Source organism: Periplaneta americana, chromosome 11 (genome assembly GCF_040183065.1).
Source record: "Periplaneta americana isolate PAMFEO1 chromosome 11, P.americana_PAMFEO1_priV1, whole genome shotgun sequence".
Classification (NCBI taxonomy): Eukaryota; Metazoa; Arthropoda; class Insecta; order Blattodea; family Blattidae; genus Periplaneta; species Periplaneta americana.
In genome coordinates, this window is record NC_091127.1 from 179,750,272 (window position 1) to 179,777,601 (window position 27,330).

The window sequence follows — 27,330 nt, forward strand, 5'->3', positions numbered from 1 at the left end:
AAATGAAAGAACGAATAAAATGATAGAATAAATAAAAGAGAAAATTAACGAAATAAAGAAAGAATAAATGAACGAAATTAATGAATGAAAGATAAATAAATGAGTGACTAAACGAAAGAATGAGTGAATAAATGAAAGAACGAACTAGTTAATAAATCAAAGTATAAACAAATGAGCGAATGAACGAAAAAATAAATGAATAAAAGAATGAACGAATGAATGGATGAAATAATGAACGAATTAATGAATGAAAGAATGAATGAGTGAATGGACGAGCGAATAAATGAAAGACTGGATTAATGAAACAATGCTGTATCAATGAATGAATGGATAAATAATAGAATAAATGAGCGAACAAATTATGTATTAATGAAAGAATAAATAAAATATTCTGTAACTGAATGAATTAACGTTGAATGAAATCGTGTACTTACGAATGAACGTTATTAATGAACGAATAGAATAGTGAACAAGTACTCCCTCTGTCCCATAATAATTGTCCGGTACGCTTTTATTTCTTGTCCCATAATAATTTTCCGATATCCATAATTTTACACTGGCGTTTACATAGGAGCAAAATAAAACACATGAATGAGTAATACAACTGTATTAGGGGAGAGTTGGATAAAACAGGATGGTATGATAAAACGGGATACCCGACTTATTTCGTTAGAAAGTGCTGAAACTTACCGAATGATGCGAGGACTTTGTTCTTAGACTAGAAGGGGACATTGCGCAGTGCTAACATGGAGAACGAACACGTTAATTTTTGTTGTGTAGAGAAAAGTTTAAAATCAGCTGCTTAACTAAATTGTTCCGACTGATTTTAATTGGCAGATTCTGGGATTAAATTTGCAGAGTTGAAGAGGTAAGTCTCTTATGTAAATAAAACATTATTAGTCTTTAATTCTTTGTAAAGAAAACCGCTGTTGCTTTTACCGTTTTGTTGTGACGCCATGTTTTTCTTTACAACTCCTAGTCGGACAAAACAGGATACCCTATGGTATGGGAAAATGGGATAGTATCCCGTTTTATCCAACTTGCATAGCATATGTGGGGTTTCAGTTTAAATTCTGAATTGAATTATGTTCTCGCTATGACAACCAACAATGACAGTAGTTAGGAAGAAGAGGATGAAGACAACGACGAATTCTCTAATTCAAAATCTGAAGAGGGATGATGAAATAAGTGTACTCAATGCCAAGAATGGGCTCATCAGGCGTGCAGTAGTATAGAATCGGAAGACTGCGAATAATTCTACTGTAACTTTTGTAAATGAAAAATTCTGCAATAGGACTATGAATCAATGTCAACAAACAGGATAGACCTTATGTATAATAATTTTATATTCTTCATTTAAGCCCACATACATATTTTAGTACTACTAATACATCGAAAAAAGTTTTGCATCACCTGTAGAAGTGGTATTTACGCTCCACTTCAAGAAATATCCATAAAAAACATTTGAAAGCTATCCTTTTAACTGTCTGAAAAACGTAAACAATGTTGAGAAACAGTAGAAGTCTACCCTAGAAACCGACTGAAAAAGTAAACAGATGTAAACAGAAGTGCAAGAAATCTCATCTCTCAGCGAATAACCCAGGGTAAAACAGTTTTATTTCATTCTAAAGAGGTTGAACAATAGCAAGGCGGTCAATTACGAACTTCAACCGTGTGAGGATTGTTTCTCGATGTCAGGAAGGACTGTCTTCAAGGCGCTTAGGATTGAACCAGAGTGATGTGGTACGAACCTGGAATCGCTTCCGAAACCCAGGTATTGTCGACGACATGCCTCGTAGTGGTCGTCCACGGGCAACAACAGAATGTGATGACCGATATCTGCGAATTATTGCCATGAGAAACGCTGAGAATACTGCTGGCATGATTAACAATGACTTTCAAACTGCGACAGGGAGACGCGTATCCAATCAGACCGATTACATGATAGCACACTGCACTCCAGACGTCCATGGCGAGGTCCAACTCTTACACCTAGGCACGTTACACCTGGGAAAGAAATAATCACCAATGAACTGTGCAAAACTGGTACAAAGTTCTATTCACGGACGAATGCCGAATATGCCTTGTGCCAGATGATTATCGACAACGTGTGTGGAGAGAATCAGATAATGCTGCACGATTCAGACACCCCTACAATCAAATGCAGTAAGGTAGTGGTCAGTGATGTTTTGGGGTGGCATTATGTGAGGTCGCGGACAAAATTGGTGTCGATCCAAGGAATGCTGAGGGCTCCACAGTATAGGGACAACATTCTTCAAGCCATAGTAGCACCGTTTAATCAGCACTTCGCAAAAGGATTCATGTTTATGGACGATAATTCCAGAATCCATCGTGCGGCTGTTATCAATGACTTTCATAATAGTGAAGGAATTGCCAGGTTTGAATGGCCCGCATGTTCTCCAGACATGAATCCAATTGAGCATGTCTGGGTTCAACTAAAGAGAGCCATTCTTGCGCGCCCTGACCCCTCACGCAATCTCGAAGACCTATGCAGATTTGCTGTTGAAGAATGGAACAGAATGGATCAACAGTTGATAAATGTGGTGGTAGACAGTATGCCACGAAGCGTCCAAGCATTATCAATGCAAGAGGAAGCACTACTCTCTATTGAAGTTGCTAGGATAGAGATTTGGTACTCCAGCCAATACTCAATTTCCATTTGGCCATCCACACCATTGCTATACTTTTGTCAACAACCGTTATTTTTTGTCAACAACTGTTAAAAATAAATACATTTTCATTCCTTAGCTTTCCTTCTTTTTATCTTTTATTGAAGGTCTGGTTGACAGGTGATGCAAAACATTTTTTTTTTGTGTTTATTATGCATTATAATAAAGACACACACATTTGTTTTTCAGTTCCTTAACAATATTTGCTTTATTTTAAATAAGTATCCTGTTTTACCCAACTAGTCGGCCAAAACGGGATAGCCTACTTGCGCACTTTCCAAGGAAATTGTTTTCCCACTTTAGCTATATCATTAGAATTGAAAATCAAAATGTATTATGAAAGTACATAAAATAGTGGATTCATGAGTAAAAATTGAATTGTTTCCTATCACTTCAACAGGAAATATACAAGATTCCGTGTCAAGTATCCCGTTTTGACCAACTCTCCCCTACTCCAGAATCAGTACAAAATTGTCACTCAATTAGCAAAAGACAAAAATTATTAATCCGGGATCTGTATAAATTGGCCAACCATTGAGCCAAAAAAAAAAAAGAACATGACTACTACTTGAACAAATTTATGACTCTAGGATCAGTACAAATTGGATAGTCATTGAGCCGAAAATAAATACTCCTAGGAGTGCAACTTCATTAACTGCAGGAATAGTACAAATTGACCAAGAAGTGAAAGAAAGAAAAACATTCTGCTACGAGTAAAGACGAAAAAACTGTCTGTTAGACCGGGAAGGTTGTCATTCCAACAGTTTGCCTAGAACCATAGATCTACTGCTGAAGTGCTACTGTTGCCTCGTCGTAAATGTTCCGAGGACACTCCAAGCGAGATGGCAGGATGTTGAGGTGGTCCAGGTGCCCCTTTTGCATATGGGGAATCTTGTTGTTCCCGTCATTGACTTTCATTATTTCAATGAGAAGCGACTGCAAAGTGAGGAAGACATTGTTGAGCCTGTCGCGTGTCAGCTGAGAGAGCTGTTTCAATGGCAGCGATCAACTCATCAATAGCTTGTGGAGCTGCCTGATGCTGGAGAGACTGAATTGCCCGGAAGAAGCCCAGATCACAGTATAGAGATTGTACTGTGTCCAGATCTAAAACATTCATAACCAGACTGTTTGGCGGTTGGCACACGAGTTCCAAAGTGATTCCACTGGCTGCTGCAGCGTCCATCCAGTTGCGGTCATTGGGAGCGATATGCGGACGCGCATTGTTCTGCTGAACTGACACCTGAATTCTCCCTGTGCGCGGTCCAGGAAGCCATTTTGCATTTATTGCTGGGATTAATTTGTTGATGAGCATGGATCCACTTTCCAAAGATTGCCGCCCCCGTTGCCAAATGCAGCGTGCTGTTCTTTTACTGATATGAAATTTCTCGGCAGCACCTGTTATGGCACCTTTCTTCACTACGTCAGCCGTAGTGTTTTTCAACAAAAACTCCTATACCGCCTGCCGTTCACTGTCTGCAAGGTTCTTGCTACCCCTGTCACTCACTATCGCCAATTGTGTTCCCAGGATGTCCATGTCTGTTCAAACATACGTACTCACTGCAGGAGTATGCTCTACTAACGACTTCCAGCTTGCTTTGCTACACTGGTTTGTATATAGTGCCATACCGGTGAGTTGAAAATCAATACCCACTTTCGGTAATCTTCTGGGTGGTGTGTGTTGCTTGTCTCAATAAGATCACGTTATTGCTCTGCATAACCTTGTGCACTGATCTACTGCGCTTCTCATGCATGCACTTCTCGTTTTCCCCGTCGTCTGTAATTACTGTAATACCATTTCGGCGTACCGGACAATTATTATGGGACAGAGGGAGTATTATAATTTATTATACCTATCTTTTACAGAAAATTTATTTATTATGGAACATTTCTTCTGAATCTATCCACCATGTATTCATATTATACATATACTCGTATTGTCTAATCTGTGTGTAGTTTTGTTATTTGTCAAATTTACAAATTCTATTATGAATCAGATTGTCTAATAGGCTACGTAAGAATGAAATAAAATATTAAATGAATGAATCAACGAATGAAAAAAATAATTGAATGAAATCATGAATGAATGAATGAAGTAATAATTAAAGGAATGAAGGAAAAATGCATTGTTGTATTAATTCATTCGTTCATATCTTCAATTTTTCATTCATTAATTCGTTAATTTTTTTCTTCTGTTGTTTCATTCATTCATCCCTTTAACCACACATTTATTCTTTCCATAATTGATTCGTTCATTCTTTCGCTCTATAATTAATATTCTTTCATTCATTATTCTATTAACCCGTGCATTCATTCGTATATACATTCATTAGATCAATAGTTTATCCACTTCTCTTTCATTTTTTCTCTCTCATTAATTTGTCCATTCATAGGTCATTCTTTTATTAATTCATTTTTATTAATCCCTTGTTTTATTCATTCTCCATCCAGTTACACATTATTTCAATCAATCAGTCATTATTTCATTATTTTTTTCATTCATTTGACTATTTGTACATATATTCATTCTTTCTGCATTCCTTCGTTCAATATTTAATTCATTATCTCTTCCATTTTTCATTAATCCACTACTTTTTGCATTCTTTCTTTCGTCCTGCCATTCGTTCATTTCATGTTTCATTCTTTCATTTATTCGTTCATTCATTACTTAATTAATTCACTAGATCAATTGTTCATTCATACATTCGTGTTTCCGTTCCTTCTTTCAATCATTAGTTAATTTATTACTTCATTCATTGTCTCATTCATCCACTCACGAATTCATTCATTAATTCATTCGTTCAATTATTCATCCATGCAATTGTCGATTCATTCAGCCAAGCTATCTTTCATGTATTTATTAATTAATTTATATTTTCACTCAATCGTCCAGTACATTCATTCATTCATTTGTTCATTATTTCATTCAGATTTGTAATTTGTCTTTATATTGAAGTATCAATTGTCACAAAGTTGGTAACTTCCTTCAGGTGGGGCCGAAATTCGAAGAAGTCTTATATGTCGTAAAGTGGAAGAATAAAATCACTAATATCAGCGCTATGTTCAGTCCACTTTTGACAGAAGAAGGAATCTGTTACACGTTCAACATGCTGGATGCACAGGAAATCTTTACAGACGAGTGAGTATATGTCATTAATACAGCTATTTAATTCTTGACTTCATTAAGAATGAAATTATAAGATGCTGATGTACTCCATCTGAAGATAATTTCTTGGGTGTGGAGGGAAAGGTGGAAAAATCAAGATCTCATTCAGAGATTGTTTAGGATAATGCCATGTAAGTCTGCAAAAGAGAAGGCATACGGAATGGGACAAAAAGTTAATATTTCAATTAAAATTTCACAAGTTATTTAGTCTATAGCCTAATGTAATGATATTGGCGCACCGTTGACAGGGACTCCAGCTTAGGTCTATATCTCCAAGTAGAATTTACAGTGGAAAAAGGCTTTTTCTCCTTCTGTTTCTCATTTCTCCAAATTGTATAATCATTCTTATCACCAGTGCACTTGGGACAAAAAACTAACCTACATCTACATTCACCAAGCGCTTTCTGGGACTTACGACAAAGATAATAAACTACGGGTTCGATTCCCGGCAACGGAGCGAATTTTTCTCCATTATTAACCAATGGTAACCATAATTCTGTAGGACCAAAAAATTAATCTTTAAATAGATAATGCGCCCAACAGTGCATATATACTGTGGAGTCCAGGTCACCAAGTCACTCAAATGAATGCGCCCCTTGTGTGATGACTTCATAATATATAGGCTATGTATCAATATACATATACTCGTATGTCGAACATGGCGTAAGGGCACTAAGGGAAAGAACTAAAGAAAAAAAAGATTCGATCCGGTGCTATGGATTCAGCCTTGGCGTAGCTCAGTGATTAGAGCACCCAGTGCGTAGAACTGGGGTTCTCGGGTTCGATCCCCTGCGCCGGAGCTAATTTTTCTCCATTAATAACCAATGGTAATGATACTAAAGCAAGAAACCACTGGAATTCTTACAGCCGACGTCGAAGTCAGAATATTCGGGTATGGTGCCACAGCATTAATTAAGCCAATAAAATAACAATGACAGAGTGATGGTAAAATGAAAAGTATAGGAAAAACCTTCGGAACAAATCTACTTCACGCGTTCTTTGTCAATAACAAATCTCAGTCAGAGGATCTACAGGTATCCAACAGTTAGAATTCTAACACTTTATCTAAAGCACTATAACTTTATCTATGAGCTCCAATAACGGTAGAATGGTGGGGGGGGGATTTTTCACTACAACTCACATAATAATATCAGTTCAAGCGTGCACGCTTAGCGTTGGTTTAGGAAGAAGAGGACAGTATGCTCTGTAAATTATTCCTAGGATTTCTTGCTTTATTGTTATTTTATTTTAATTTTGATACTCAAAAATATAATATCAAGCATTTTTTAATTGTAAAACATGATGTTTCTGGAAATACAAGAGTGGCAGGTAGTGCTGTTCTACGCATGCGTAGAATCTTCCATCCCTGCCTTTCAAACTCGTTCTCTCTCGCACGATAAAGTTTGGGAACGTACAGATACCGATAACGTGTCAGAACTGTAATTGACTAACATGAGCTATGGCAGAGCCACTCTTTGAGATGACTCATTGTGTCGAATTATTTTAGCTTCAGCTTCCCTTGTTCAGAGCACGACTTTCGCTTACCAAAGAAATAGCTATGACAGTTCACTTTTTTCTATAGGCTATATTTAGCAACAATATACAGTAGAACCTCTATTATCCGTGGTAATGAAGGGGTTGGACTGAATGGTTAATCGAAAAAATCGAATAATACGTACCATAAAATATTTTCGTAAATTAAGTGGATAATACTTGCACATTTTAAATTTCCTTCGTGATCTTGTGTTTAAATGCTAGGTAGTGAATCAGTATTTGTCTCATTTAAGTCTGGTTGTCAACGACGGGTTTTTAAGGGGCAAGGAAATTCCTTGTAATGGATGTCAGCAGAAAGATAGGAATAATAGAGATTTAGTGTTGTAGATTTACGTACTTTATATACCTTATTGTTGATTTTTGTTAATTCTCGCACAATTGTAACATCGATCTCGTATTCTGATGCGAGATGAGCCACAATTTCTCTTTCCCCAAACAACTAAATTATTTTCACTTTATTCGGTACTTAGCACAAAACGTTTTATTTTGTCACTCATGGAATATATTTTATATACAGTAGAAGTTGTACAGTACGGCGACTCGAACAGTAGACCATACTGTGTAAGTGTCAAAGCTTGTAATAACACTCTCTAGAAAAAAAAAATGTACTGGTATTAATATAATGTACAGTAGTATTACTTCATATGTTTCTGTAGCTACAAAAAAAAGAGGAGAAAGAGAAAGACAGTCGAATAATCCGGCAATCGGTTAATAGGGTGACGGATAATCGGGGTTTTACTGTACCAGTAAAATTATAGTCTACGAAAAGAAGAAATTATACATATTAATATCTGCATACAACATATAGATTTATATTCAATGTTTAGAAAAAAATATAACTTTTTCATTTGTAGGTATGACAACAACGGTAACTTCTTGAATCATGGAAAACTGTCTCCAGAATGGACTTTGGACGAAGGTTACAACGAGAAAGCTGGAGTGCACGTGTATCCCAATCGAGCGCTGGGTGCCGGAGCCAAAGCGGGAATGTTCCTCGTTATGAGTGCACTTACAGAGGATCTGGATTATCTGTGCATGGGACCCGTGCAAGGATTCAAGGTACTGACCATTCGAGTAGGCCTAAGTCGTTGACGACAGCATATCGTGCAGTTTTCTTCCAAATCCTTGTGATACCGCATTTTTAATACTGTTCTATATAGCCTACAGTACTTCCCGAAGCTCAAAGGTACACAATCTTTCATTTGTGTGTTGCATAAATATCTCGCAATAGCGTGTGTAATGTCTCATTGGTTGAACAACTGTACACGTGTAAATTGTTTAATTACTCTGATTTTACCTATTTCTAGAAGCTTCCGTTCGAGTTCATCTTCGGATTTGAAAATACTGTATTGTCTTGAGCGGTATTGCTATTCTGTAATTTTTATTTCACTTTTCTTTTCTTGCGTTTGTTTATTGATGCTTATTTATCGTCGTTATTGAAACTTTGAAAACTCGTCATATAATTCAACAAGGATTTTTGTGCGCAAATGAATACAGTGTCTTCGCTTTAATAAACTTGATTCCTTGAACATCTAAATCTCATATTGAATTTAAGTTTTTAGTATGTTAAAAGTGATGTGTATGTATGTATGTAGTAGGTTATTTTATGACGCGGTATCAACATCTTAGGTTATTTAGCGTCTGAATGAGATCAAGGTGATAATGCCGGTGAAATGAGTTCGAGGTCCAGCACCGAAAGTTACCCAGCATTTGCTCAAATTGGATTGAGGGAAAACCCCGAAAAAACCTCAACCAGGTAACTTACCTCGACCGGGGTTCGAACCCTGGCCACCTAGTTTCGCGACCAGACGTGCTAACCGTTACTCCACAGGTGTGGACTGTATGTATGTATGTATGTATGTATGTATGTATGTATGTATGTATGTATGTATGTATGTATGTCGGTTAAGGCGCTTACCTCCCGGTCTGAAGTTGCGCTCGGGCGCGGGTTCGATCCCCGTTTGGGCTGATTGTCTGGTTGGGTTTTTTCGAGGTTTTCACCAAGTGTAAGGTGAATGTCAGGTAATCTATGGCGCATCCTCAGCCTCATCTCGCTATCACAATCTCATAGACGCTAAATGACCTAGTAGTTGATACAGTGTCGTTAAATAACCAACTAAAAACATACTGCAGTCTCAAAACAAGGAGTAATTTCCCTTTCTTACACAGATAAGCTTGAGAGATCAGGGAAAGAGAGATGCTGCTAATTTTGTCAAGGAAATCACGATTAATATACCAAGACTTGTTACAAAATAAAAAGAGGATACATGTCAGCTGCTATAAAACCTATTCCACTAACTCCTGAGAAAACTCTGCTTCTTGTTACAAAAGAAATATGCTACCTCTAACTACTGTACAAAGTTTGATCAAGATCTGTTAGGTAAAAGAAAACTTATTACATTTTTATAAATTCGCCCCTATAATGGAGTAGTTTCCTTTACACAAATATAATTACCTACAGCCTGTATACAAAACAAATATGTTATCTTAACTTCTGTACAATTTTGATGAAAGTCTGTTTAGTATGAGAAAGCTACTAATTTTACCTAAATTCAGCCCTACAAGGGACAGTTTCTTTTACACAAGTGTAATGAGAGTTTGTATACAAAACAAATAATATATTACCTATAACTACTGTACAAAGTTTAATGAAAATCAGGTAGATAGGAGAAAAGTTATTAATTTATTCTAAATGCACCCCTTATAAGGGTAGTTTGCTTCAAACGTAACCTCAGTTTCTATACAAGAGAAATATACTACCTGTAACTACCGCACAAAGTCTCATGAAAATCTGTTACACAGGAGAAAAGTTATTAATATTTATTAATTTTTCTCTAACTGCAGCCCCTATAAGAGGTAGTTTCCCTTATACAAACGTAATCGGCGTTTGTACACAAAACAAATATACAACCTATAACTTCTGCACAACATTTCATTAAAATCTGTTAGGAGAAAAGTTAATAATTTTTCTATAAATACACCCCAATAAGGGGTAGTTTCCCTTGTAACAACGTAATCAGTTTGTATACAAAACAAATATACTACCCGAAACTATTGCACAAAGTTTTCTGAAAATCTGTTACATAGGAGAAAAGTTATTAATTGTCTGTATATGCACCTCATAAGGGGTAGTTTCCCTTATAAAAAAGATTATCAGAGTTTGTATACAAAACAAATATACTACCTGTAACTACTGTACAAAGTTTAATGAAAATCTGTTAAATAGAAGAAAAGTTATTAATTTTCTCTAAATGCACCCCTTATAGCGGGTAGTTTCGTTTATACAAACAGAATCAGAGTTTGTATACAAAACAAAAGTACTACTTGTAGCTACTCTACAAAGTTACACGATAATCTGTTAAATAAAGAAAAGTTATTAATTATGTCCAGCTAGATTTACGTTTTGGACCACTGTGTGTCGTCGACATTGGCGGCTAAAAGTCGTCCGTGTATAAGCAGAAAACGCTATCGCCGGTCGCGGCGGCTGCAGTCGATCTGCCGTCGGGTTGAGCGCTCGTGTGTAAAGCAACAGCTTTTTGCAGTCGACCTTGGCGGCTAAAAGTCGCTCATGTGTAAGGGAGTAAGGAACCTGTTGTAGAGTGACCTTTTAGTGCGCGTTATTTGTTGCGATTGTGAACAGGGTCTGTACAGAAGGGTACGTGCTGCATTGTATAAACCCCGTCCACACACTCATTACAGTGTTGGACTAAGGAAACTGGCTTTAGTATTCATGTAATATAATCTGCCAGTCCGAAACTCTTGTTTGCAATTTAGTAGTTATTTTTTTCTGAATTAATTTACTTGTTACTTTCAGTATTAGTTTCTTTAATTATATTTTGCAGGTTCTTCTTCACAGTCCTGCCGAGATGCCTCGAGTCCGAGAGCAGTACCTGCGAGTGCCTCTGAACCAGGAACTGGTTGTGAGGGTCAACCCAGGAATGATGACTACTAGTGAAGGGTTGCGTCAATATTCTCCGCAACGTCGACAATGCTACTTCCCGTCGGAGCGACATCTACGATTCTTCAGGGTATACACGCAGAACAATTGCGCACTCGAATGTCTTACAAACTTCACTCTGCGCATGTGCGGCTGTGTGGCGTTCCACATGCCACGTGAGTATCTCTCTATACAGAGTGGACCGCACGAATGTACCTAATCTCAATTGTATGTGACTGGTAAACGGCTGAAGATAGAAACCTACAGTAACGTTTATATGAAAGGAAAACTCAACAAGTTTCGATATGCACATCACCATATCTCTACGTGAGCTCCAGCTGTCACTGTGACGATATCGAGGCGATGAACGATTTCTTGCCAAGCACGTTGGAGCATGTATTCTGGAATGCTCTCAATAGCCTCTGTGATGCGCTTCCGAAGATCACGACTCGTTTGGGTTTGTCATCCGGCTCCAGACGTTGCATTAACTGCACTTTGTATGCATACAGTTTGAGACGTTTGTGGAAAATTCGTTGCAATGTTGATTTTGGTACTTGAAGTTCCCGCGAAGCTCTTCTTAATGACTTCCGTGGGCTTCGCTCATACGCGGCTTGAACATTTGCAACCATTTCGTCGGATGTTCTACGACCACCACCATGCTTCTTCAACACCGATCCTGTAGATCCTGTAGCTAAAAATGTATCGTGCCACTTCTTAATGCTTTTAGCAGTTGGAGCATCATGGTTAAACACTCGCCGATACTCCCTTTGAACTCTAACAATTGATTTAAACTCCGCATACCACAACACAGTTTGCGTTTTCATCTGCGGTGTCGCCATTTTGACAATCGATACAATCTACGAAAAGAAACCGTGTCTGTGCACCATCTACCGACAGGATTCGTAACTTGTTGAGTTTTCCTTTCATATAAACGTTACCGTAAGGTTCTATCTTCAACCGTTCACCAGTCACATACAATTGAAATTAGGTACATTCGAGCGGTCCACTCTGTATTATGTCTCCTATAATCCGAATTCTCTTTCTGTTATTACTTTATTACAAGAATTAAAGTATTCTGAGTTCTGTTCGTATAAATGTTAAAAAAAACTCAGAGACATGCAGCTGAAATTGTATAAAGCAGGCATCGCAAAATTGTGTTTCGTGAAACAGCGCCTGAATTCTGACGTAAGTTCCACGTGACAGCATCCCTCTCCGCGCTGAACCCCTTCCTCTAGCGTTGTCTGTACTGTCAGCAGTGGCTCATTCTGTTATCCAGTACTATCTGAATAGTGATTTGGCGTTCATAACAGATATTTCTGAACAGCTGAAGGAACTAAACTGCCGACTTTAAGGACGTGATCAGAACATAGGCTAGTTGACATGTATGACGCGGTGAAATCTTTTTCCATTATGATAAATATTTGGAAAGTGCAACTGAAAGAAAATGAGTTTCATCATTTTTCTAGTCTGCAGTCACTTTCAAATGTTTCTGATTCAAGAATAGATAAATACTGCGACATCCTGGAAACATTACTTTCAGAATTTAGAGCTAGAAGGGTTTGTGATTTTAAACAAATGGAAAATGATTTCTTTCTATTTGCAAATCCTTTTAGCACACCCATTCTGAAGGTACGACCAGGCTTACAATTTGAGGTTGAAGATCTCCAAAATGATACCTTTGTGAAAAGCAAGCATAATGTTTGTGTTAGTATAGATGTATTTGAAAATATTGACTCCTCTAAATATACACGTCTTAAATCATTTGCTGCTACAATTGCATCTAGGTATGTTCGGTTCTACGTATATTTGTGAACATATTTTTTTTTAAATTAATCATATTAAAAAAGAAAGATACACTTAACAGATGTCAGTCTTTGACAGTGGCTACTTATGAGGTAACCCCTAATTTTGAGATCTTACCGAATGGAAATATTGTAATAAAAATAAAAGAATGCAGGTGAAAATTATATATATATATATATATTTTTAACTAAAGATTATTATTTTTTTTGGTCCTACAAAATATATCTATTATGGTAACAATATTAGAGGAGAAAAATTCGCTCCGGCGCCGGGGATCGAACCCGGCTTGTTAGTTCTACGTACCAAGCGCTCTCACCATTGAGCTACGCCGAAGTCCAATCCAGAGCACCGGATCGAACTCCCCTCCTCCAGCGTTTTTCCCTTTGTGGCCTGACTCCAAGTTGGGCATATATGCTCGGCGTAGCTCAATGGTGAGAGCGCTTGGTACGTAGAACCAAGGACCCGGGTTCGATCCCCGGCTCCGGAGTGAATTTTTCTTCTCTAATATTAATTGAAAATACTGTACTCCTAAAAAGATATTCATTCCTTCTTTCTCTTGTTATTTCTTTGTTATGAACACGGAAAGTAGTGACGATTACTAACCACATCTGCTGTCTAGCTTACTGCGAACGATGCTCCTCACCTCCTATCTTCACTTTGTGTGTAGCGGGTAGTATTTATATTGGGTCATGAATTTGTAACATTTTGCTATGCCTGGTATAAAGTAAAGACTGGTACTTCACTAATGTATTACTGTGAGCCATGAATTCATTGCAAATAAAAATTTCTCAAATACAAATCTCAGTAATTACATTACTATACCTGATGAAGGATGTAAGGTAGTAGATAGCATATGGCATGAAGGTAATATGTTTCATATAATCGGTCGTCTAGAACAGTGGTTCCCAACCGATGTGCCACGGCACTTGATGATGCCGCGAGATACTTTGGGGGGGGATTTTATTTCAATTTTATTCTGTACCATCGATTCAATAATACATCTGCGGCCCACTCAGACTACTATAAAATTAATACCTGGCTTTATATCCTGAAATTAATGAAGAACGAATAGTCATCATTATATTGCGATCATTATTACAATTAAATAACAAAGAAGAAACTAATTTAAAGCTGAACAAAATATTTAATCAACACATTTAAAAGTAAACATCAGAAAAACATTTAAAACACTGAATTAATTACTCACACGCCCGACAGATGGTAATACAGATCGATGCACTTGTTCCTGAGGATGGATAAAGTTACTCTCACGTCCAGCAGATGGCAATATAATCATTCACGAATATACTCGAAGTTTCGACTGAGCATAAATGAAAACATATTTTTAAGTTGGTTATTTAACGACGCTGTATCAGCTATTAGGTTATTTAGCGTTGATGGGATTGGTGATAGCGAGATGGTATTTGGCGAGATGAGGCCGAAGATTCGCCGTAGATTACCTGGTATTTACCTTATGGTTGGGGAAAACCTCGGAAAAAACCTAACCAAGTAATCAGCCCAAGCGGAGATCGAACCTGCGCCCGAGCGCAACTCCATACCGGCAGGCAAGCGCCTTAATCGACTTAGCCACGCCGGTGGCTGAAAACATCTTACCATTGTGTTGTTTCACTGTTTGCTATTGATAAGTTCATTGTAAAGAAACACAAATTCTAGGACAGCGACTGTGAACAGTCTGCATCTGCTGCTTGCGTGAACCTTAAAATTTCTCCTACACCGTCAAACATCTTACGATTATGTTGTTTCACTGTTTGCTATTGATAAGTTCATTGTGAAGAAACACAAATTCCAAGACAGTGAATGTGAACAGTCTGCATCTACTGCTTGCGTGAACCTAAAAAATTTCTTCTACATCGTCAAACTCAAAAAACGACAATAAAAATCAGGAGAAAGTAAAGAAAGAGATATATTTGGACAATTACTTGGCATATGGATTTTCATGGAACAAGGACCAGGAAAACCCTCCCCCTGTGTATGTAGTTTGTGGGGAAACAGTAATCAGATCATGGTTCCTAGCAAGCTAAATAAGCATCTTAGTATCAAGCATCCTGGTGAATCGCAGAAAAGTTTATCCTATTTTTCACGTCTGGTAGAAGAACAGAAGAAAGAACAGTTAAAAGAATTACTATAGCTGACACTCTCTTGAAGCCTTGTTTAAAATATCAGAACTGACAGTTCAAAAAACGAAACCTTACACTGTTTGCGAGGAAATTATTCGCCCTGTATCTACAATTATAGTTGAAACAATATTTGGTGAAGACGCTAGAAATCAAATTTCGAAAGTTCCCCTCTCCAACAATACAATCAGCCGGAGAATTATGAGATGTCATCCAACATAAATGAACAAGTCGTAAAGAAAGTAATATCTCATAGCAAATTTGCTTTGCAAGTGGATGAGAGTACTAACACTAGTAACAAAGCACAACTCCTTAGGTTTATTAGATTTATTCACGATACAGAAATTACTGAGCAGTTTCCATTCTGTAGAATGCTGGAGACTACAACCACTGGCCACGATATTTTCGTTTCTGTTACCGCCTACCTAAATGACCATAATCTTTTATGGAAAGACTGTTGTGGAATACGTACGGATGGTGCACCATCGATTTGTGGGAAATATAAAGGTTCTACTGCCCGAGTTTTGAATGACAATTCATCCATCATAACAATTCACTGCTTTTTGCACAGAGAGGCATTAGTTGCGAAAGCTTGTGGTCGAGAGCTAACTGTACAGTAGTTTTCAACCATATTGTGAAAATTGTTAACTACATCAAAACTTGACCTATGAATTGTAGGATTTTTGAGCAGTTATGTAGCGAAATGGGTGCAGCTCACACCTAATTAATATTGCACACAGAAGTGAAGTGGTTATCAAGAGATTGTGTACTGAACCGATTTCTCCAATTCAAAGAAGAATAAAAACTTTTTTTAAGGAGGAAAATCATGACACATTTTTTGCACTGCTACTAAATGATTCATGGTGTTTAAAATATCATATTTGACATATGTGTTTAATAATCTGAATGAGCTGAATGTTTCAATTCAGGGGCAAAAGGAAATAATAATTTCTTCATCCAATAAATTCAAAGATTTTAAGGGAAAGCTTGGTTCTTGGAAGTTTGCAGTTCAGAAAGGAGATCTGTCAAATTTTTCATCTTTTCCTAATCTGGCAAAAGGCTGAAAGACCTCATCTTTAATCACTTATCAAGAATACAAGATGCAATACATCTGTACTTTACTGGGAAGACTTAAAGACCTCATCCTTAATCACTTATCAAGAATGCAAGATGCAATAGATTTGTACTTTCCATCTCTTTCCACCGAGAATCTTGTTTGGATTGTATCACCATTGATTTGGCAAACTATGTGGAGAAAATAGATTTCACATCTGACGAACGAGATGAATTCATTAATCTCTGCGCTGATTGCACAATCAAAATCAAATTTAATAAGAGCGAGGCAACAGTGGTTGCTTTTGGCTTGAACTGACAGAGGAGTATCCTAACCTAGCGAAGAAAGCTTCATACCTGTGTGAGCAAGCATTCTCTGCTATGGTGACAATAAACTCCAGAGCAAGAAATAGACTGCAGAGCTTTGAGGACGATATGCGTGTTCAGCCTGATATCAAATATTTGTGTTTTAAGCATCAATCTCGAGTCTCACGTAAATAAAACAGAACTTATTTGAGTGAATTTCATTGTAGACCACTATTTTTGAAAACTGTATTGGTATTTTTTATTTTGGTGTTTGTTATATCTTTCAATAAATGAGTGAAATCAGTAATGTAAGAATTTATTTGAACTTTAATTAAAAACGTATACCTAGATTTTCTGAATTTTGGGGCGGGGGTAGGAAAGTATACAGAGATGCCTCGTGGTTTTAATACATCACAAGGATGCCGTGTATCGAAAAGGTTAGGAACCACTGGTCTAAAAGGGACTCCGATTAACTGAAAAATCCGCTTGGGTAACTTAAATGATACACGCATAACAAAACAAATGCTATCATATTAGTGAGACCATCGATCATATATATAACAGATAGTTCATCCCTATGTTAAAATCGATAGCACTTTGAAGAGAAAAACCGCCAGGATCGCCACCCGTCCGCCGTAAACGAACACGAGATGGCAGTACAATCGCTAATGCAATTCAAATGGGTGTTATGACGTGACTTCTTATGTAACTAGATGGCAGCTTAGTGAACCTGACAAAAGCTGTTACCGTCAAAGCCTATAAGGCCGAGCAATCTGGGTATATATGATCTAGGGTGAGACGAAGAAAAAATTATGGTTAGATTTATGAAATCGGAAATGATCAGATATGTCACACCTTGCAGTGACAAACGTCTACAATAACAGGTAATAAATAATCCGTGGCGTTATAGCCTCTTAAGGACCCAGAATCCGTGATGAGTAGAGTAGTGCAATCACCGAGTCGACCGCCATTGTTATTCCATTTCAACACTCTTGGGATAGGAACATTTAAAGTAGAACTCAGATATGTTTAATTTTAAGGGAAAAAGTTTCAAAAGGATCTTAATATACGAGTATTTTAGAATATAATTGTCAGTGAACATACTAATGAACAAAAACTAAAACTTCATTTAATAATAATTATTACAACGTAAATACACATTTAAGTGTTCAATACAGTCCTTCCTACACATTACAATTATAGGTATTACAGCAACATAAATTACAAGTAATAAATGAAAACATCAATGTTGCAAATAAAGAATAACAATAAATCTAAACACTTCCAACTGCATTCCTCGTGCCCCCTCTTTGGTTTCCGCATTCAATAGGAATTCTACGGCTTTTCTTTGAATTTTCCAATCAAACCAAACAATACAATCTTGTTCCGAAGAATGAATTCAGAACTTTAACAGTTATATTGTGACATTCTGGCAAATAGAAATTAGGAATGAATTCAGAAATGTTTGGTGTTAAACAGAGAAGATGGTGAAATTTTAATTTTTTTCCTGATATTTTCATTTGTTTTATGTACAAATATTATTGCTGCACAAACTTAAATTCTAGATTAGTTTTAGAAAAACATTTTGGGGCCCACATTTTTAAAAAAGAAATACCAAGATACAGTAATTCATTAATTTCACAATTAGTGTATGCTCGTTCCTTTTCATATTTATAATTACTTCTTTCCTTTTTCTTTATTTCTTTCGCCTTGTAACAGAGAAAACAAATATGCACCTTTTTCAGATATCTGTAAACAGTTCGGAACACAAGAGCATGACATTTTTTTCGAATGTATTATGTTACTTTCGTTCCCTGTACGACTGCATAGTGGATAGCGCGCGCTGGAATAACAATGGCCGATTAAGTACGTAAGGATGCGAAAATGCATTTAATATTAACGTTTTCTTCACTGCAGGTTTTTCATCCTAGAATAATTCTTCCCTTACCCATCAATGTTATAGTGCGTTTGCTCTTGCCATCTTCATTATGAGTGATTTGATCACTTCATATAATTTAAAATCGTCACAATTGTGTTTGTCTTGTTACACAGGTGACAAAACCATGCCAATCTGCGGATCTGGAAAAATTGATTGTATGAACGAGGCTCGGGGTATGTATTAAAATAGTCATTATTACTTTCATAACATATGTTAGAAACAGCTGATTAATGATTCATTGCCACCAAATGACTATCTTTTCCATTTCCGAGACCTGGATTTAAGATATATGAGAAGTTCAAGTTGAAGTCCTTAATAAACGAAGATGATGTTGGAATAGATTTGTTTACCCGTGACATATTTCTGCCATTTCGCCATATAATATCAGAATTTATACTACAGGTATAAATCAAAAGTCTGGAATCATATAAATATCTTCCATATGCTTGATTTTCGATTACTATAGATGTTACCAGTATTTGTAAGACCAAATGCTCTACCAGTGACACATTCGATTCTAGCACACAGCTGTCTCAAAAGCCGCCATTTTGGATCCAACTTTGAAATTTTAAATGGAAAGGAGGTCATGTAGGTATTCAAAATCATGTGAAGTTTTCTGAAAAAAAAAACAACGGTGCAATCTGTTTTGAGATAACTCTAATCGTTTCCAAGTTATTTAAAGATAACTGTCATAATGACGCAAATATTAGTTACTGCATATATAGATATTTATAACATGGTATAGTACTAAGGAAAGGTATTTTGATGCAATTCTGGTAATTTAAAAAATCCTTTATGAAAAAAAAAACGTTAGACTACACTTTACATTGCATATTTTGTCAAAATCCCACTAGGTCTCAGGCGAAGCTAGGTAAGTAGTAATAATTACAAATTACTAATTAGTGAAAAATGGCCCATTTCTTTACAAAATACAAAAAAAAAAAAAAATACAAATATAAACATAAAAAGTATTTCAAATATTAGAAATAATTACATTAGGTCTATACTTTGAGTTATTTAATGTAAATACATTAAAGTTGATTACATTGTATATTTAGCCTATTTAAGCCGTACAATTTATAGATAAATCAAATTTTAATTTTGCGATTAGGCTATAGAGAATGACTTCATTGCGTAATCGAGAAAATGAATGTTGGCTTTTTATTTGGGTCCGTATAAGCTAATGGCTTCATTAGGCATGTCTTATGAAAAAAAAAGATAACATGATAAAGAACTTCATTGTTGCTATGATGCATAATGAAGTATGTGTTACCTTCGTGACAGTTATTTTTTTTTTTCAATTGGAATCCTAATAATTGTGTAGGCATGTACGCTGTACATTAATATTGTATTCATGTGAGTTGCTAAATATAATGTTCCAAGGAAAAATGTGATGTGAGTTTCTGGCGAAAATGAGATTTCACGATATGTTGTGCATCTTGTTGATATGTTTATTGTGACAAAATATTATATGCATCTCTATTATTTTTTCTCTAACCCGTTATTATGAAACATGACCACTATAGTTTTATAGCAGGCCCGGGCGTAAATAACTCGATTGTTTCACTGCATATTACCCCTTAACTCCCCACTTCACCTTCCCCGGCAGGGACAGTTATGTATCGGACCGATACGAGTGTACCTGAAGACAAGCATTGATGAGTGACGGATTGTATAAAGCAGCCATCATAACTTTCGGCTCTCGCTGGTCGGCTAAAATACACCAATGACGCACAGTGCTTTACTATGTGTTTGTTTCTGAAGCGATGTAAGCGAAAGGGACACGAGCGGACGTATCTCCTTTCCATTTCCCTTCGCCTTTATGCCCAGCGCTGTTCTATACAGTCATTCAAATTTTAAATACTCGCTTCTGAAAAACTGCAAGAAATGACATCACATTTTGCCTTGGAACCACAGAAATGTGAATGAGATAGTTTCGTCACAGTGCTTAACAATAACAATTCTGCTATTAGATCAAGTGTTGGTGCGGGAAATAGAACAAGGTTTGCAACAGCAGGACAACCCAATAAGCAGCCTCAGTGACTGCGATTGCCTGCAGGCCTGTACTGTGCTCTACTACGACGCCGAAACCTCTCAAGCAGACTTCGACTGGCGAACGCTCATCCCTGTGAAGTCTCTGAATCTGACGCCTTCGGGGTAATATCATCATAATTGTAACAGTAACACTTTAAATGATGTGCAAAACAAAGACTTACACCTTATTACACAATATTAATAATAAACAGCAAATTACTGAAAAAATCTTACATATAGTACTAAGAATTATTTCTGAGATTAATTTTCTATCTTTTATTTTGGATAGGTAGACAGACAGTCAGATAGGTAGGTAGGAACAAGGGTAGACAATGATAGGCTATACAGAGTGAAACGAAATAAACTAATTTATTTCAGGGTGTGATAGATAGATAGGTAGGTAGATAGATAGATAGATAGATAGATAGATAGATAGATAGATAGATAGATAGATAGATAGATAGATAGATAGATAGATAGATAGATAGATAGATAGATAGATAGATAGATAGATAGATAGATAGATAGATAGATAATTTCAAGGGAAAAATTGTTCCGGGGCCGGGTATCGATCCCGGGACCTCTGGTTGTACGCACCAGCGCTCTACCACTGAGCTACCCGGGAACTCCACCCGACACCGTCTCAACTTTTCCCTTTATATCCACACAACTCGCGTGGGCTGACGAAACGCCAGAGACCCACAACGAGTGCACACAATCTCTGTGTGACTTGGATACCCGGCCCCGGAACAATTTTTCCCTTGAAATTATTCAAATCTGCTTTACAGGGAGCTTCACCTGAAAGACTAGATTTGCATAATACATATATTACTGTATACGTTAACAAAAAACCACAATTCCAAGTCACACAGAGATTGTGTGCACTCGTTGTGGGTCTCTGGCGTTTCGTCAGCCCACGCGAGTTGTGTGGATATAAATAGAAAAAGTTGAGACGGTGTCGGGTGGAGTTCCCGGGTAGCTCAGTGGTAGAGCGCTGGTACGTTCAACCAGAGGTCCCGGGATCGATACCCGGCCCCGGAACAATTTTTCCCTTGAAATTATTCAAATCTGCTTTACAGGGAGCTTCACCTGAAAGACTAGATTTGCAGATAGATAGATAGATAGATAGATAGATAGATAGATAGATAGATAGATAGATAGATAGATAGATAGATAGATAGATAGATAGATAGATAGAGACAAACAGACAGGAGATAGATAGGTAGGGACAAGGGTAGACAATGATATACAGAGTGAAACGAAGTGAAATAATTTATTTCAGGGTGTTATTCTTTGAGATATTTCAAACATAATGTTTAATACAATGTTGCTCGTTTTTGCTTCCTTTTCGATATAACATTTTTTTTATATGAAACATATCATAGCGTGTTTTGGAAAAGCGGTTGAGATAATTTCCAATATGCTCAGTTAATTTAACAGAGCAGTGTATTATAATGATAAATTATTGAAAGAATTTTAATGTCGTCCTTTAAATGTGCTGAAATATGTGCCGAATAAGTGTAACTTTTCGTTCTGAATAGGAACTGACATAACTGATCAATATTAGTCCCATCAGATATCTCAGTCTCACAGGAGAAAGTGTAAGCTTAGTTCATTCAAGGGAAATGCCACAGTGAGGCAGGCTTCCTTACAGTAAACACGTTTGCTTTGACCAGTATGCTTATTTTACCATTGTTCTAGTAATGTTATGTCGTCGATTTTGAATAAAAACATCTTTATATGTTAAATGATGTCATATTTTCCTAATTTTTTTGTTTTCGCGAAAATGCTGCTCATGATTTTATATTAATCTAACTGATTCTACTCAATTCTTCTATTAAAACTCTGAGACATAAGAATACTATTTTCACTAATATAAAATCTATGACTATGATATTCTGCTGCACGAGAAGTCATATTTATTTCGTATGGTCACCTCTTTTTCTATATTTGTTCAATACCACATTACGATACCAAATAAGCAAATGAAGCAAAATTATCTTCAAAGCCAGGAAGAGTTAAAATGGTTGGTGTCATTTATTTAACCTCCTGAGTCCTGAAACTTTCTTGTTTTATTTTTGAAGTTCAATATAATTCTACACTTCAAAAAAGTCACTGAAATGAGGAAAAATTCCCAAGAGATGTCAGGAGCTTGATAAGCACAGAAAAGAATTAATGATCGATAACGATTGCACCTAGTAGCAAATTTTAAACTAAATGCATGTATGGAGTATAATCTAGGCCATCTATAATCCAGGACCCAGGAGGTTACAAATATTTTATGTTAAGAGCAGTGTAACGACCTACATTTCTGTCTACCTGAATCAGAATAGACCTAAATGATGAACCTTTTTGTATGCTGTGACGAAAATTACGCATGTAAAGTTAATCAAAAGCAAATTTAAAAATAACTCAAGCCTGGCACCACTGCGTAAACGGTAAAAATTATAAGTAAAATCTCAAATTGAAGAAAATTTGCTTAAAAGAATATGACAAATTACTTATATTTCACACAAAATATGCACATACTCTTTACTTCATGGGTAACATAACTACTCGCGACTATCGTTAAGAAAGAAAAAAAGTCTGATTATTCAGGACAAGTCAAAATGATGGACCCGATTTCAATCATTTTATTGCGTGGAATCTAATGAATATATCGTATTGTGAGACGTGTGCTTCGAAAGGTAAACTTTCAAAGTTTTCTTCAGACACATCATAAGTGTTCTATGTGGACACTCTGCGTAACACGACACACATCAAGCCGATAGTCAATCTCCTGCCAAACCCTTAGTAGCAGGTCACGGTCAATCAGCAATGGCTTCTGTGGTGCGGTAGCGCAGGTCGTCCAGTGTCGTTGGAAGTGGTGCTACGTAAACATGAATCCTTTACAAAACCCCACATGAAGAAATCAGATGGTGTCAAATCGGGTAGAAAACGAAGCAGATGTCATCCCTCACACATGCACGGCCTATCCATCGTTGATGCAATGCCCCATTGAGGTGCTCCCGAACGCTATTCACTTTGCCTGAAAGGTGGAAAACCACTTCATCACTGAAAATTAACTTTACAGAGAACCCATCCTCTTTCATTAGTGCGAGGAGATCAACGCAGGACGCTCGCAAAGTATAGTCTGTGTCTTTTAAGGCTTGAACGGGTTGCAAGGGGTAGGGTTTCAGTCGTAAACGTTTCCGCAGAACCCGCCATACAGTTTACGTTTACGTGATAATTTCTTTTTGCTTGTGCTTTGCTGTCATAGTATGCCTGTTTTAGGCCTTATATGCCCTCTTCAGGCCGGGGTGTGTGTATTTTATAGAGGTTTGATCAACTTGTGCGGCAGGAAAGAATGGATTGTGGCTCTTTGCAGGCGCATCTGCAGCTGTGGCATTACTTAAGCTTTTGTCTGTTATTTGGTGTTAGTTTTGGTGAATGAATAGTCTGGAGTCGTTTGTTTGGGATTCCTACAGTATTGCTAGTTCTTAACGAACTTATACCAAAGCTACATGACACATTGAAACGGTTTTTCTCTTAGGGTGGACGATATTGAAACGGTTTTTCTCTTAGGGTGGACGATATTGAAACGGTTTTTCTCTTAGGGTGGACGATTTTCTCATTGAAGAAGGAGTTTATCACAGTGGTGGGAGGGTTAGTATTGGGAGGAGTTAGGAAGGAATGTTGTATGAATAGTTTTTGGAGAGCTTTGTAGACATATTTGATATTCTTCTGGATGATATACTGGGAGATGGGTTGAATTCTGGTGACGTCGCATACGGTTTGGTTATGGATATTCCGGGGAAGGTTAAATACTTTTCTAGCTAATCTTCTTTCTGTAGCACAGAGTTGTGACATAAAGGATGTGGAAAGTCTTGTGTATAGTTGGGATGCGTACAGGATGGACGGGCGGATTATTGTCTTGTAGATCATAAATGTGGTGTTGGCTTGGCAACCTGAGTTTTTTTGGTCCTCTGTCTGCTATCCTGTACAATAGTGGTAATGATAACACTGAACAACAAATTTTTACTTTTTGTCTTGCTCCGAAATAAAAATAGGTGAATATTACTAATACGTGTGCCCTAAATCTGAATTTAAAATCCAAATTGCCTCATCACGTACCATTTTCCGGGGAAAATGAATGAAATTTTTTATGACAAAACTTATTTGTTTTTAATTTTTCTCTGCTACTGATAAAATTACAACACACTAGGGATTCAAAATTCCTCATAATACTTTAAAAATAATTACAACACACTAGGGATTCAAAATTCCTCATAATATTTTAAAAATGTGTACTGGATACAAAAATGATGTAACATAGTTCAAAACACAACAACAATAAAAATTTTCATGCATATAATGAGAAAAATCTCGGAATTTGAATTTACATTTAAAATAATTTTCTGGTATAACTAGACCCGGACTGTATTTTACAGGGAACCAACAATAGTCTGAAAGCATGCTGGATGATGATCTTCCTTTATATCGCCTTTCCATTTCAGATATTTCTTGATGAAATCTTTCCCCAAGCTCGTCGTTTACCGCTTCAAAGTTAGGAGGAAAGAAATCCAAAAAAGAATGTAAAAAGTTTATTTTGAGAGACATATTACACTCCATTTTGTCATATGCTCTTAACATGATTTCCACAACAAGTTGTATGTAATTCTCTGCCCTAGAATTTCCAAGGAAATTTGAGCAAACGTCTTTGAAAGCGCGCCATGCCATTCTTTCTGTAACGGAAAGTTTTCCTCAAACAAAGGGTCAACCATAACATTGTGAATTTGTGGACCGATGAAAATGCCCTTTTTTGATTTGCCTTCACTCAAACTGGTAAACTTTTCCTTTAAATACTGAAAACCACACCCTTGTTTGTTCATTGCATAACTTTGAACTGTTATGAACTTAATAGAAGGGACCAATATCTGTTTATGTATTAGAAATACAAAATAACATGCCAACAACCACAATATACCGTAAATAAGTCATAAACTCATAAAATACATTAGCTTTTGTTTTGGTTTATATCCCCAACCAGCGCCAGATGTTTCCTGGGGGAGTGCTTATCGAAAAGTGAAATCATAGTATATCTTAAAAACCTTACGTGATACGAAGAAAAGAGATGCATTTTCGGATTCAGCGCACATCAGACCGCAAGGGACACATTGTTTTAAGTCGGAGCAAAATTCTTGTTGTTCAGTGTAATTTTAATTTTTTTCCGGACCTGTTAAATATGACTCGTGAGGTTGAGTTTATAGTTGAAGGTGACGCCTAGATATTTGAGGTGACGTTTGTAGGGAATTGAGGTGTTATTGATCAGGATAGGACATCTTGCTCTAGCGTCCAAAGGACATTTTTGTTTCTTAATCAACATGGCCTGAGATTTATCAACATTGACTACCAGTCTCCACTGTCTAAGCCATGTTGATAGAGTTTGCAGTGTGGTGTTGATGTTCCGCCTCGCTATATTAATTCTGTAGGATGTGGATGTGTAGATGACGTCATCGGCGAATTGTTCTAGTCTAACGTTGTTGTCTTGTGGTATCGGGATATCTGTTACATAGAGATTGAATAGAGCCTGTGGAAGGACCGTGCCCTGTGGGACGCCACTGAATATAGTCAGTTCAGTTGACAGATGTTCGTTGATTTTGATTTGTGCCGTCCTATTTCTTATGAAGTCAGATATTCACCGTGTGAATTGTGTTGGTAGTCCAAGTCGTGTGAGTTTGTATAATCAAGTACGCAGAAGGATTTATGTTCTCCAGTCAACGCCACTTTCCTTCACTGCTCTGCTGCTGACTCCTTGCGGGCGAAAGTGGAACCAATACTGGGAAACTAAACTTAAAAAAATTACCTTTCGAAGCACACGTCTCACAATTCAATACGTTCATTAGATTTCACACAATAAATTACTGAAATCGGATCCATCATTTTGAATTGCCATGTGCATTACATATTCCATGGTGTGTAACATTTTTCTGATAATATTTGTACTTCATGTTTGTTGCAGTCTGAATGTTGCTAGATTGTCTGTCTCCTTCAAAAACATGCAGTTCATAACCAGTCGGCGTAGTGAATTGTATGGCCAGACAGACTTCCTGGGTAAGTCCAGATCGATGTATAAATGTTTAAGCTGTTTCTAACCTCGGCTAAGTTAAAAAAAAAATAAGGCATGGGAGAAAGCAGAGTAAGATCACAGTCTAGTATATACAGTCACGAAGCTTGAGTTGTGAGGGTGCTAGGAACAATAGACTGTGTCGGTACTATTTCGCATTGTCTGTAATGAGGCGATATGAGCGATCCGAGTGGTTAGCAACTATCTATGGATGCATATTTACTACATATTGAGCTTCGTGACTATATATATTAGACTGTGGTAATACCTAAAAATCCGCTACAAAAATGATCACTTTTATCTTTTAATGCATTGTTATACAGGATGTTTAAAAAATACGGGGCATAATTTCAGGTATGTATTTCCCACATGTAGACAATCAAAATAGTTCATTAAAACATGTGTCCGGAAATGCTTTATTTCCGAGTTATGGCCTTCACAACATTGAAATTTACCGGAACGTTTTTCTTTCCGCAGGTCGTTGCCGTCAAAAGAGACATTAAGAGGGCACTCTGACAGTTCATTCCGAGGCGAAGGTTACAATCAGTGTTGTGTAGGCGTTAGACTGTGCGAAATGTATTCAAATCAAGAGCTGGCAGAGATACACTTC

At 36.9% G+C, this 27,330-nt stretch overlaps 1 protein-coding gene across 1 annotated transcript in view; it reads left to right on the forward strand.

Moving 5' to 3' along the window:
• Positions 1-27,330, forward strand: part of LOC138708580 (uncharacterized) — a 48,217-nt gene that overhangs the window by 7,424 nt on the left and 13,463 nt on the right. The window contains exons 3-9 of the mRNA XM_069838698.1: positions 1,913-2,653; positions 5,644-5,826; positions 8,262-8,466; positions 11,250-11,520; positions 18,694-18,753; positions 20,554-20,737; positions 26,616-26,707. Of these exons, the coding sequence (XP_069694799.1) occupies positions 1,913-2,653; positions 5,644-5,826; positions 8,262-8,466; positions 11,250-11,520; positions 18,694-18,753; positions 20,554-20,737; positions 26,616-26,707 (1,736 nt within the window). The remainder of the gene's footprint in view (positions 1-1,912; positions 2,654-5,643; positions 5,827-8,261; positions 8,467-11,249; positions 11,521-18,693; positions 18,754-20,553; positions 20,738-26,615; positions 26,708-27,330) is intronic.